This window comes from Zeugodacus cucurbitae, chromosome 3 (genome assembly GCF_028554725.1).
Source record: "Zeugodacus cucurbitae isolate PBARC_wt_2022May chromosome 3, idZeuCucr1.2, whole genome shotgun sequence".
Lineage (NCBI taxonomy): Eukaryota > Metazoa > Arthropoda > Insecta > Diptera > Tephritidae > Zeugodacus > Zeugodacus cucurbitae.
The window spans coordinates 6134247-6147966 of NC_071668.1; the positions used below are offsets into that span (position 1 = coordinate 6134247).

The 13720-nt window shown below is 36.9% G+C and overlaps 5 protein-coding genes across 5 annotated transcripts; 2 read left to right on the forward strand and 3 right to left on the reverse strand.

Moving 5' to 3' along the window:
• Positions 1 to 142: 142 nt before the first annotated feature.
• Positions 143 to 1375, reverse strand: LOC105218212 (uricase). Its single transcript, XM_011193647.3, has 3 exons — positions 1119 to 1375; positions 768 to 1052; positions 143 to 711 (listed from the first exon to the last, which is right to left on the reverse strand). Exons 1-3 carry the CDS (start codon positions 1327 to 1329, stop codon positions 239 to 241), a joined length of 969 nt encoding a protein of 322 aa, XP_011191949.1. The 5' UTR covers positions 1330 to 1375; the 3' UTR covers positions 143 to 238.
• A 1015-nt stretch (positions 1376 to 2390) lies between these two features.
• On the reverse strand, positions 2391 to 4396 carry LOC105218213 (uncharacterized). The gene is made up of 2 exons (XM_011193648.3): positions 4022 to 4396; positions 2391 to 3932 (listed from the first exon to the last, which is right to left on the reverse strand). The coding sequence occupies exons 1-2, from the start codon at positions 4224 to 4226 to the stop codon at positions 3238 to 3240; spliced, it is 900 nt and encodes a 299-aa protein (XP_011191950.1). The 5' UTR covers positions 4227 to 4396; the 3' UTR covers positions 2391 to 3237.
• A 682-nt stretch (positions 4397 to 5078) lies between these two features.
• Positions 5079 to 8685, forward strand: LOC105218214 (bromodomain-containing protein 7). The gene is made up of 5 exons (XM_011193649.3): positions 5079 to 5298; positions 5355 to 6040; positions 6102 to 7188; positions 7256 to 7876; positions 7948 to 8685. The coding sequence occupies exons 1-5, from the start codon at positions 5241 to 5243 to the stop codon at positions 8202 to 8204; spliced, it is 2709 nt and encodes a 902-aa protein (XP_011191951.2). The 5' UTR covers positions 5079 to 5240; the 3' UTR covers positions 8205 to 8685.
• Positions 8543 to 10782, forward strand: LOC105218211 (H/ACA ribonucleoprotein complex non-core subunit NAF1). The gene is made up of 3 exons (XM_011193646.3): positions 8543 to 8683; positions 8740 to 9189; positions 9277 to 10782. Exons 1-3 carry the CDS (start codon positions 8620 to 8622, stop codon positions 10668 to 10670), a joined length of 1908 nt encoding a protein of 635 aa, XP_011191948.2. The 5' UTR covers positions 8543 to 8619; the 3' UTR covers positions 10671 to 10782.
• A 145-nt stretch (positions 10783 to 10927) lies between these two features.
• Positions 10928 to 13658, reverse strand: LOC105218210 (protein phosphatase 1F). Its single transcript, XM_011193644.3, has 2 exons — positions 13443 to 13658; positions 10928 to 13338 (listed from the first exon to the last, which is right to left on the reverse strand). The coding sequence occupies exon 2, from the start codon at positions 13324 to 13326 to the stop codon at positions 11938 to 11940; it is 1389 nt and encodes a 462-aa protein (XP_011191946.2). The 5' UTR covers positions 13327 to 13338; positions 13443 to 13658; the 3' UTR covers positions 10928 to 11937.
• Between the last annotated feature and the right edge of the window lie 62 nt (positions 13659 to 13720).

The window sequence follows — 13720 nt, forward strand, 5'->3', positions numbered from 1 at the left end:
AAAATGAAGACGTATATCCGAGTAGAATATTGTTGGACTAACTTATAGTATTTTTGAAACGATCGTCTTTCAGCAAGCGACGAGAGAACACCAAACTGCACCTTTTTAACCGTTATATATACAAATATTTAAACTAGTCATAAACCTTTACATAATATATATTTATTTCAACCAAATATAACTAGTTCAAACACATTTTATTGATTTTAATGAAATTAGTTTCCACTTTTCAACTTTTTCATTTTTCCAAACGGTCTAATTGCGCATATCCCAAACCCAATGGTGTTTCCGCTGGATTACAAATTATGACATCGGCTTTCGGTTCAATCGGGGGAAAGCGTGAGAAATCAAATGGAAAATGTCTATAATTTGGAAAACTTATCGAAATGCTGCAAATCTCGGGCATTGCATCGAGCACAGCGCGCTCTGCAGTATAGGCCGCATACTGGACACTAGTGATGACTACACCTTGTTCAGGATCACCAGCAAACGAACGCAATATCAAGTCGCGTACTTTCAACCAATGTGTCGTGAAGTCAATATCTACCACTTTACTGTATTGCCAGCGCGCGTTTATATCCGTACACAAAATGCGATCGTGCATATCACCTTCGGAGAACATATCGCCCTTAACATAGCCAGTAAAGGGCGCACGTGCGGTCTTCACGATGCGCAAGCCATAGAAATTGCCAATCAAAAGTGGTGGACCGTCTAAAAATTAAATCTCAATTTCAATTTAAAACTACATTTGTTTCATTGTTACATACTCCGTGTTCTCACAACTTCACAACTGTGCGTGCCATTCGAATTTCGCATGAAGGCATGATTGTGTTGCTTATCCTTGTAGTAGCCCTGGCGCTCTTGCTCACCAAAACGATCCCACGCCAATTCTTCCACAATCACGTTCGACTCTTCGGCTTGCTCATATTTCTCCAGGAAATGTTCGGTAAGTGTGAGCGCAAATTCTTCAGCTGTACGCAGACCATGTCGTTGAGCATGCACATAAATGGTATTCTCTTGCACATCACTACCAATGATATCCGAATTGTCCGCTAATGTGAATATATAATTTAATTTAATAAGACAATTCATATACTCAGGCCACTAAAATCTGGTACCGTCATAGTATTCCTTGTGTGTGCGTAGACGCATATGAGAATTTACTTTGAATTCGGTCACACTGTGGACGGGTCCATCCTTCTTCAGTTGAAACACACGCACTCCCTGCTTGCCATAACCATAATCGCCCATTCGGTAATTGGGCGCTTCAGGATCTGATATTTTCGAAACTTTGCTGGAATCAGCATTATGCAATTTACGTGTGAACATCTTGACGATAAAGCTGGAAATATTTTAGCTTGTGTACGAACGTTTGCAAAAACGCTCGCATTACTACTTGATAGCTTTTATTATAGTCTATAATATATGGATACACAAATAATCTTAATATTTTATCTTTCTCCAGCTAAATCTACATACATACACACAATGGAGAGAACGTGTGGCAATTTTTTATTTTTTTTGAAGTCTCTGTATTTTTTTGGATTATTAAAGTTCTTTGAGATAAAAGTTTTATATAAAAGACATACATATGTAAATACAAGTCTTCTTGTCTTAATTCTACTCAGTGCATTGCCCCTCGCGAACTGCTTATGGTTTTTATCGGAATATTTCTTCATTGAATGGACTTATTAAGAAATTAGACTGTCTGAAGTTTTCTTGTTAGGTTAGTTTAGTGGGCAGATCTCTGCATATACATCACTTGGACAGTTTTGAACGCTGTGCGATCGAAAAGATCCTTATGGTTTAATAAAACGCTTGGAATCTGTTACAAATTTCTTGAGTCATCTAATGTCAGTTCTAACCAATTCGATAGATACACCGATGGTAAGCTTACTAAGGTGTTTCTATCTCAGTCTCGAGGAGTAAAAGCTTAGATGATTCCACCACGACCTTCATTCAAACAGCTTTGGCAGAAAGCGAAAGAATTTTCGAATAACCTTTTACGCTCCCCTGCGGTCCAATAGGTCTTCGAAACTGTACAGGAGTGGGTTGTTGTCCAGCGCATCTTAAACTCACGCGATGTCTATATGTCCAGCGCTCGTGCGCAATTGGACCATGGACTGCCAACCCGCTTTTATTGATATCAAACGGAGTCAGTTAGTCAGTCAGTTCCAAAAGACCTGAAGTATGTATACGGATTGTCAATAATTGAAGTTTGCTGTGTTTTTGATAAAACATCCATCTAGGAGCCGAATTTATTTCCGCCATACTACTTGAACTCTGTCGCATTTAACCAAATCGATTTGAGAGTATGTTTCGCTGTTATGATATATCTATAATGATTAATGTTATGATATATCCATCCCCGATTAAAGAATATATGAAACTTAAAGAGTACAATTATTGCATGTTTATTTGGTTTTATGAGATACTTCGAATTTATAATGTCGTACAATATAATATATAGTAATTGTGATATAAATTTTGGTAATAAATAATAAATTATTGTATTAAGAGTCAATCAAAGAGCTTCTTGAAAAGAATACTAGCTAAACTTTATCATATTTCCTACTGGGTACAATTTTCCGTGTTTATCATTTTTAAGCTTGTTTATGGTAAACATTGGAGATGTATGCTGAGAGCTTTGGAAGTCAAAGTTAAAATTATCTATATCTATACCAGTGAACATTAAATCGAAGGAAGATTAACCATCAATTGTCTTTTAGCAACAAAAACTAACACCAATCAGACCAGCAACTATAACTGTTAGTTTTTTGGTAGCAAAATATATTGGTGGTGGATTTTCCTTGATTTAATCTATCTCTGGTACACACCACCTGTGCTATCCGTACTTTTTTGCAAAATCTAAGTCTTAAAAGTTTTGAATTTTTCAATATTGATTAAAGAACTTATTGCAAACTCATATTTAAGACTGTTAGAAGCTGAATACGAGATATGGTGGTATAATGATGATCATACCGATGTAAAAGACAGGAAACAAGAATTTAATATTTGTAAAGATCTGTGTGAAAAAGTGCACGTGCAAGTTTTTATGTTTCACTATATTTTTTAATGATTTTAAATGTTGTGTGTACACCGACAATTAACTCAGTCGCCGTATTCCATAACCTAAATTTTGGGGGCATGGCATTCAGCAAAGTTCTCGGTATAACATTCTAAACCATAATTTAATACAGTCATACAGACATTTGTATGTGTGTATGTGTTTGTTTCTCAACGCTTTGTAATACGGGATGGACTGACCGAATTACGTATCGGACTACGATTATTTCGCACAGGGCTTTTCGCAGTGTTTATGGTTTGATTTGTTGATTTCGATGTCGAATTCGTATTTTTTAATATCGATTGAGGTGCATACACTTTCCTTATCGGACTAAGCGCTTTCTTGCAGTTCACACCATTCAACGGCTGTGGCTTTAAGCTCAGTTTGGGTTTCAGCATAGGGTCATTGCGTATTATAGATTTCGTAGATAATCTTTTGGAGTAGCTATCCAATTTGTGTCCCAAATCATTCATATATTCGCGCAGCGCTTGGATCTCCAAAGCCATAGATTGGCGATCACGATCCATGCGTTCGTTTTCTATAAGCATTTCTTCTAGGATTCTCTTCTGTTTCTGCACCTCCAGTAGTCGCCTATAACTTATGGGATCATTGCAATCCGCAAAATTATGTACTGTGCGACGCATACGCTGTTGTTGCTTTTGTGCGCGTGCCGCTTTTATTTGTGGTATGGATGTTGCTTTTAAGGGTGTAGGCGCCTTCGGTAGACTGGCCTTTGGATCCGCTTTAGTTTCCACCATTTCTGATTTTACGTTTGAAAGATTTTCTGGCGGTTTTTCTGCTGGCGTCTCATTTGGCAATTTTTCCTCACTGATTTCGGGCTTTTCAACTTTTCGTGCTTTTCGATCTAAAAGGGTATATATACAAATGTAAGTGTCCAACCCAGTGACTGAGTTTACACACTCCTTACATACTTATAACGCACAACTTACGTACTTCTTAATTTGTGATGCACTGATGCAACGATGTCATTGAATGATGCGCTTATTTCAGCTTTAAACGGTTTTTCCTCGGGCACTTTCCGCTTTCCCGCTAAAATATTGGGACTGAAGTACGTTTCAACGGGCAATGAGACCTCTTTTAGCTGTCGATCAACCATGTTCGGTAAATTTAAGCGATTCGTATTGATTTCAGATGTCATTGTACCTTTTTTATATATATTTTTATTTTTAATTTTTACAATAGAATTAGTCTATTTAAAAGAGCCAAATTTAGTCTTTATTTAAAATTTTGAAGAATTAACAATAAAATTTAGAGAAACAAAGATAGCTAATTTGATTTTTATATTTTAACGAAGTGAAATTTATTTGAAAACTAAATCATGGTCTTTGTTTTTTTATTATATTCTTTCAATTCAATCATTTGTAGAGATTGAAATACAACATATTCCAATATTTCTGTGAATTACAGAACTTTCCACCAATTTACCATATATTTCAATTGTCAATGCACAATTGAGTACATTCTCAAACGTTTCGGCATTTGTCAATCGGGTATACATACTCATAGGCCCATTAATCTTTCCCGTGGTCCTGATATACAGAATATGAGTATCTATCTTGAAGTAATTGCAAGTTTGCTATCAAAATCCGGTTCAGGTTAAAAAATTTATGAAATGGGACCAGAGGCTGGTATAAGAGATATCTCAATCCGTTCCCAGGACAGTTCAAACAAATTGGAATTGGCCTTTTTTATCCATGCAAGGATCCGACGCTGTTAAGAGAGATACCTCAATCCGTAGTTGCCGTTCACAAGACGGTTGCTTCTATATAACTGCAATGGACCAAGATTTTTTTCCAGTCAAGAATCGTCAATTTGTATTGATAATCTGAACTAAACTCCAAATGACACAAGATAGATCACAGATAGCAAACAATTAATAGACGAGAAACCAGGCGCAGCAAAATGTTTTCGATATAAGTGTAGACACGTAGTTAGCCTGCAACAAATACAACCCTGAGTTTTGCACTGTGGCAAATTAGAAAAAAACAAAGCTAGCGAGAAAAATGGAGAAAACTGTCAAAAATTTCCAAGCGTGCGGTTTTAAGAGAGCGTCAATTTCAATTCATTTTTAATGTTTTTATTTAAAAAGTATTTAATATAATTGTTGTAAATAAGAAAACTCGAAAGCGGGGCACATTTGAACACATATAAAATGGGATCGTCTAAAAAGCATAAGAAGCACAAATCGGAGCGAAGAGAAAAATATGAAGGTTCCCATTGTTAGTTAGTTATTTAATTTAATGTTGTTTACACGTAATTTATTTAGAATATAGCAACAGTATGGATCCTTCTCAACTCCAACGTGGTTTGAAATTAATTCTAAAGGTTGGCTCTAATTCCACACCAGAATACAGTGGCGATTCTCCGCTTGCCGGTCCGCCGACTGCCGTAGAGGCAATGATGTCTGCAGCGCCAAGTAGCCCCATGGCACAAGATGACCAACCGGATGAATATCATGGGGAAAAGCACAAAAAATCCAAGAAGAAGAAGAAAAAGAAGGACCGAGAAAAGAAGCATAAACATCACAAAGAAAAACGACACCGGAGCGAACGGCATGAACAAAATAGTGCCGAATATCGAGATGTTTCTGCCGAGTTGCCTAATGAAGAGTGTAAAATGGAAGATGAGGTTCCAACGACAGCTGCTACTGTACCTGTTGCACAACGTAGCCCTAGAAATGCGGTGCCACCAATTGTTGATGGTGGCGATTCGAGCCAAGATGGTTTCAGTTTTATGGAAGATGGAGATTCGCAACCATTGCCAGAAAATATACATCTTTATGCAAATATCACAACTGACAATTCACCATCTTGTCGACCAGTGTCAAAGCCGATAGTGCCACGAAAATGCGATGATATTTTATTAGACTCACCTGCATCCTCTTCGATGCAATCTTCATCATTTGGTGCAGCGGCAATTGGAGGAGTCAGTCCAACTAAACCTTTACAAGACGTAAGTTTACTGAATTATATGAAATATCGTGCATACAGTGATAAAAAATTTGTTTTTGTAGTTATTAATTCCGTCACCATCAGCCTCGACGGCAGCATCAACTCCCGGTGGTACTAGTTCATTTGCTGCGCTTACACCAAAGCCATTAGAGGCACCAAAAACACCAAGCTCATCAAGTGAATCAGGTCGAGAACCACGTACTTGTGTACTTAAACTGAAACAACAAAAGTCTCCTTTGAATAAGTTATTAGATCATTTATTACGTTTTCTTGAAAAACGTGATCCTCATCAGTTTTTTGCATGGCCTGTTACTGACGACATAGCACCCGGTTATTCTTCAATAATTACTAAACCGATGGATTTTTCTACCATACGTCAAAAGATCGACGATAGTGAGTACAGCACTTTGACAGAATTCACTGATGATTTCAAGTTGATGTGCGAGAATGCCATCCGTTATAACCATGTTGATACCGTTTATCATAAGGCCGCAAAACGGCTGCTACAAGTGGGCACGAAACATCTCATGCCTGAAAATTTAATACGGAGTCTTAAACCGTTATCGGGTTACTTGCGTGACCTAACAGCGCGAGAACTAGGTTTCGATTTACAAGGTGATTTTGGTAATTACGATCACCATGCTGCTATTGACTCGGCAGATGAGGGCGCCTCCACCGGAGCCGAAGAGCCAACTCCTGCACAATTAGAAGAGGAGGAAAAACGACGTGCACTTCGTCTGGAAAATGAACCAAAAACACGTTTTGAACCCTATGTAGATGATCTAACTTCCGAAGAGATACTGGCACAAGTGCAAGGAGCGGCACTAGCTGCCAAAAAGAGACTATCTGCTAAAGAGAAAGCCCATAAAATGGGTTTCTTGCGGCAGAATAGAGATGGAACCACCTCGTTAAATTTACTTATTAAAGATGAAAATGAGGGACCAGAAAAGGTGGTTACGCTTGGTGAAGTAGTGGGCAAATTGCAGTCTGGCTCCGGACAATTGTTTACTGCGCGAGAAGATAAACGCAATGACGCGAAAATGGTGAAACCACTCAATTACGGCGCATTTGCTTCATTTGCTCCAAGCTTTGATTCACGATTTTCAAATTTAAGCCGAGAAGAAACTCAATTGGTTATGCGAACTTATGGTAAGTTACTGCAGTAATAATATACGAGTATATGTAATTCTCTCAATTATTTTTTGTACTCGTTCAGGTGATGCTACAAGCACAGAGTATGCTGAAAGCATATTGGAATTCACCAAAAATTCAAATTATGCACTAACTCTGGCTAATGGCCTCTTGGACATGCTGACTAATGGTGAGCACAGTAAAACCATGTCAGATCTTTATGATATGCAAGTACAAAACCACGAACAGAATGAAGTATTCAAGTGCTTTAGTGCATGCGGTGGATTTGGTGGTCTTCAAACTGTTAACACAGTATCTGAGACGCGCGAACAAATTGAGGAAGAATATGAAAAGTACAAAAACACGCGTATTGATTTCAATCGCTTACGTACCCTCAAAGATCTGGGCATTGATATCGATTTTTTGGATAACATCGAATCTGAAATGAAAAACTTCGAATTGACTCGTCGTCTACAGGAGCATTTAAGCAATAATCTAAACTTAATTGAAAAATTACGTGCTACCCAACATGAGCGATTGTCGCAACCATTGCCTCAACATTTGGCTTTTGTGCCACAAGCCGGTGCTGAGGAACTGCATCTGGCACACCAAATCACACAGCAACTCAGTGATGCTGCTAAGAAACTACCACCATCGGCCGTAGTAGATCCATACAGTCTTCGCAAAGCGATGGGAATGTCCAATGGTGAGCGCATCTTGATTTTGTTGCATATTTTTCAAAATTCTCAATAGTAATTATAATTTCCTTTTATGTAGTTGGTCTACCACCTCCTCCTCAACCTGCCAATCAGCGTGTCACATTGCCAGAAGTCCTTCAACAACCAGTATCAATGCCTCAAATACAACTAGCTTCACAAAATTCCACTATTAGTATCTCAAGTGAAGATCCATCTAATGTTCCTGGCACTGGTATGCGTATGGAAATAGATGATGAGGAATTACGAGAAATTCTGGAAAGCGGCAACAGCGATTTAAATGCACCCACCAGTACCGATGAAAATCCTTGGTTATAGAGAGGGGAGACAACAAGAAGAATTATGTACCCATAGTTTGTTATTCCCATTACATTTACTGATAAATATTTTTATAATTGTTTTTGTCAACATAAAATAAAGGCAAAACGCTTCTCAATAATTTAAACAAAAATATATGTTTACTTATTTCAAACATAGAAGTCCAGATGAGGTGTAATATATTCTCGAACTGTTCCCAAGATTAGTTATAAATTGAAAATAAATCGCCTAATAGGGTTAAAATTAGTTATCGAATTCAGCTATCATCTATCGATTATGTGTAAACGATATCTACCATCTCTACGTCTAAGCACGTTTTGTTTTCACGAGTTTCCATACGCGGTTTAGATTATTTTGAAAAACATCTAATTACAATATATAGTAGAATTCCGCGCGGATAACGAGAACAAGTAATATGGATAAAAATACAGAGGACAGCCCTTTAGTCCATGTTGACACAGCCACTATTAAAAGCACTGGTAACTATTATTTTAAAAATTCTGAAAAACAAAATCTAATATTTTAAAAATATCAGGTGAAAATGAAATTGTCAGTAATAATGCGAATGTTGACATTAATGAAAGATCAGAAAACCCAGAGGAGGAACTAGGAACACATAATGAGGAGGCAACTGATATTGTGGAAGTTCAGTGTGATAAAACAAGTATAGCAGATCATTGCAATGTGACAGAAAAAGTGCCTGAATTATGTACTTTGGACGAAGCAACGGAAGGACAGAAAACTGCAAAGGATAGTAATTCTTTAGATAACGTTGAAACGAGTAATAGTGTAGTAATAGAGTCTATTATTGAACTTCCCCCGGCAACGACGGGAATATGCGATACAACACTGACGGCAGAGCCTAACAAAAAAATAATACCTGACATAGTGGAAGTTATGGATATAACAGATAAAGGAACAAATGAAGTGCAGTTAATAGAAGACCAATCAGCAAAAAAGTCGTCTACAGGAGATGCAAATACTGGTAACATTGTTATTCTTATCTAAATTCACATATCGTTTTTCAAGTGTTTCACAAAGCAGTAATTATAAAAAAACATTTAATTTGCAGCTGCTCCCACTGGTCTGGGTTTGCTATCGCAATACGAATCTGATGCCGATGATGATTCGAACGATTCCGAAACGGCGTCAGTAATTGAAGTGCCTATTACCGTGAATAAGAACTATCGCTCACAAGTCGTGGAAATCGACTCGGACTCAACTGAAACAATTTCCTCGGATTCTGAATCAGAAACGGAATACTTAACAAAAATCTCCAAAGCCATTGAGAAACGTATTCAAAATAATGATAACGAGGATGAGGATGATGATGATATTGATGAAGACGGCGAACCGAAAAAGGGTGGTCGGCGACAACCTCCACGTGTTCGAGGTGAAATGTTACTTGCTGACTTGCCACCTATACAAGATCTTCAAATATCAGTACCAGCAGAGGAATGTATAGAGCTCGGACGTGTCCATTCTATTGTCGATCAATTATTGTTGGTGAACGCTTTGCCAAATTCGATTTTATTAGATTTGGACACAGTGCTTTTCTTAGACAAAGGAAAACGTGTACTCGGTGAAGTGTTCGATGTTTTGGGTCATGTGGCAGATCCATTGTATTGTGTACGTTTTAATACAAATCAGCATATCCAAGAGAAGGGTATCAATGTAGGTGATATAGTTTACGTGGCACCAAAAACTGATTATACTCAGTATGTTATACTTTCGAGCCTTATGAAAATGCGCGGATCTGACGCTTCCTGGGAGAATGATATAGAACCACCGCCACGATATTTGGACTACTCGGATGATGAAGAGGAACGCGAAGCACGACAAAAGCTACGCAAACATCGTCGACAGAGTATTAAAGAAGAGGAAGAAGATAAAGAGGATGTTGACGATAAGGATAACGATCCAATGAAACGCACTCGAATGAATGCTATCCCTGACAACAACACGGACACTCAACAACAGCGATATGGTCGCGCTAATGTGGGTAAGCGTAGAGACAATAGAAGGCAAGAGCGGTTTGCACAACATAGTGCCTACTCGCCACGTACCTATCAACCCCAACATAACACCAATAGTTGGCACTCACATTACAATCAAGAATATCAACAAAGACCGCCAGCACATAATTATCGTGCACCATACGGCGCAGGTCCATTTCAGCAACAACGTCCATTCTACCGAAATCCTTCGCCACGTCAAAATCACTACAATAACTATGTAAATCATTCAATGCAAATGCCAGCGCCTCCGGCTTATGGCTTACCACCACAAATTGCACCGCAAATGATAGCTTCACCACAGCTGCACACAATGCCCCAACACTCGTCAGGGTACGTGCCAAACCCCTTTGCTTTTCGCTCATCGACGCTACCGCCACAATTCTCCCAGCCTGGGTCTACAACTGCAAATCAAACACCCGCGGAGCCAGCTCCACCAGGTGCTGAATAAGTGTTAATTCGCTGATAGTTTGGCTTAGTACATAGCACATACAAATTATGATATTTTCTATATATACATACCTAATTAGTAATTAAACAAAACGTAATATGTAAAAAACGCATTTGTAATGTTCCTTTCATTTTATTTTTTATTTTTATTTATGGTGGTAAAAATATTAAAATATTCTTAAGCTACTTTTGTGTAGGTACATAATTGAAGTGGGCGAAATCTGAATTATTTGTTCATTATTTACGTTGATTTAACACACAAAACAATTTACTACGAATACTATTTAAAAAAAAAACGAAGATTGATTTAGTAAACAGAAAACTTCAATAAACAACAAACATTTAGCCGTTATAATAAGCGATAAAAATGTGCACTTAACACACATACAAATACATGTTTAGGTCGTATGTAATCTAATCTGCTAACAATAACGTAAAAATCATATTTAAAACCTTTCACAATTCTGTATTTTTATATGAATACAATAAGCTATTAATTAATATAATTTTGCTTAACTATGTATGTAAGTATATGGTTTATTATTTTGTTTAAAGTTGCGTTTGTATCAAAATTACAACGCATAATTTATATATATTTATGTGTATATATGTACTTATTTGTGTAAATATAAACTTGTTTTCATAAAAATTTGAACTTTTGTCGAACGCATTCTATAAAATGATGGTGTGTGTGTTGAGCACTGAAATCATTGCAAATTCGCACAAATCTGCTGCAGGCACAAATATTCAATATTGCGATAATTATTAGCATTTGAAAGCGTATAAAAAGTATATTTACAAAACAAAAAGCTATGGTTAAATGTTCTAAGGATTAAAGCACTTTTTTCGTTTGCAATTGAGGATACTTTCGTGTAAAATTAAAATCTGCTAGTGTGGTAGCTATTTTATAAAACATAACAACATGTACAATACATATACATCGTTACTTAATAAGAAAAGTTTCTTCCAAAATTTCTTTCTTAACAATAACGATTTCAGAAATGCGTTACATACATATATTTACTAAATATGAATAGTATATTAATATTTTAGCATTTCTTAAACATCAAAATGTTATTGAAAACTAAAGAAAACATAGAAAAAACCTCTACGTATTAATGTAACGTTATCTACGTATGTACATACATATGTACGCTATATGATACATTAAATTTGTATGTATGTATGTATATTGTATATTCGCTGTAGTTGATATCCCTAAAACTTTGCTAGCGTCTATACTTGCATTATTTTGTTGTCTTATTACTTCAATATTTTTGGAAATTTTCAACAATATCGAGTCGATTTTTTAGAAATACAATGACAACAGTAATATTGTCTTGGGAGTCTCCATCTTTTGCTAATTCTATAAGTTTTTTTGGAATGTTTTCTATTTTTTGTTCATTGTCCGCCAATTGTTTATAAATCGTGTCTACTATTGTATTTTCGGGCACATGATCAAATAAACCATCCGTACCCAAAACGATAAAATCGTGCGCCGCCGTCAAGGAAACGTCCACAAAATCGGGTTCTGCAATCGCTGGTGTTACAGAATAATCACCAATAGAACGCGATACATTTAAAATGCCATTTACACGCCATTGCCCTTGGACATACATTACAGTACCACCACCTTCGGCCATTTCGATTCTCTTACGCTCATCTGGCGCATCTGGTTTATGTGATTTAACTAGTTGTAAACTTACCGTTGGACTGACAAGTAATGCTTTTGAATCGCCTACCCATGCAACATATAAATGTCCGTATGACGGTGGAGTACGTTGCGCGAGTAGCACACAAACGGCCGTTGTCCCACTGGAAATTCCTTTTTGGGAGAACATTTTATCTGTCTGTAAAAAAGTATGCTCAAAAGCTTCCCTGTATGCTGTAACATCATCAAGATCATTGCTAATGGATCGTAAACTTTCACTTAGTAAGTATGGAAGTTGACTTGCAGCGTAACTGGCCGCTAATGGGCCGGAGTGACCATCGAATACACCATAAAAACTGTATGTTGGCTTTAATTGATATAATTCGCTAAAACGTTCCAAACAGGTATGACGATCCTCCATTTTGCGTGGTTTATTCTTTATATGACCTGTTGTGTAAGCTACTGTTGAGGCGTCCGTATTGCAGTTACATTTAGTACCGTCTAGACACAAATCTCCTGAATCGGCGTAATTCGGTATGTTTGCCACTTCCGAATTATCGCTCAGACGTGTTAGCAATTTTTCCAAGTTATTCACTACATACTTTTGTAATTTTACCAAATCATACACCATTTCATTATCGCCTGAAATATTGGAATCTTTACTGCCTTTCACAGTGAACTCACATTCCTTAGCATTTGAAAATCCCTGTTCAACTTCTGCGACGACGACTCGCAGAATGGATATTTGAAAATATCGTGGACACCGCTTCAACTGTAGATGATTCCATACAGTCATAATTATTTCAGCAGAAACTTCCTGAGAATACACTGGATATGTTTCGTTGCTGTTGCGAGATATGCAAGCACGAGTAGTTTCTCCAGCATTTGTTGCATTATTTACTCTCTCCCGCACTAACTCACGCAGAAAGTTCTTAAATTCTCGTAATCGCATGCATTCAACAGATTGTGACGCGATTGCACCATTAGCAGATTCCTTTTCAGACATTTCTTTACTGAGCTATACACATGGATGAATATTCACAAAATTTAATCAATTTTAATTAATTTCGTATCTCCAATTTTCCATTAAATTGTTTAATTGTTTAGTATAAAGCCACTTACATTCACTTAATATGATTTTTATAAATTTTATTTTTTGTTTTCATCCCAGCATCACACAAATTTAGAAGTATTTACGCGCGTACTCAGCTGATTTGTTTCAATGAATGATAGTATTTATCGATGATAACAAGTTTCGATGAGCCACGAAATCGATTCAACCGATTTATATATTAATTAGTTTTTTAATAGAGTCCTTTTTAAATGTTATTTCATCCGAAGCCTTTATTTTTATCTAAAATTATCAATTTACTAAAAAAAATTGTGTATGATATAATGCA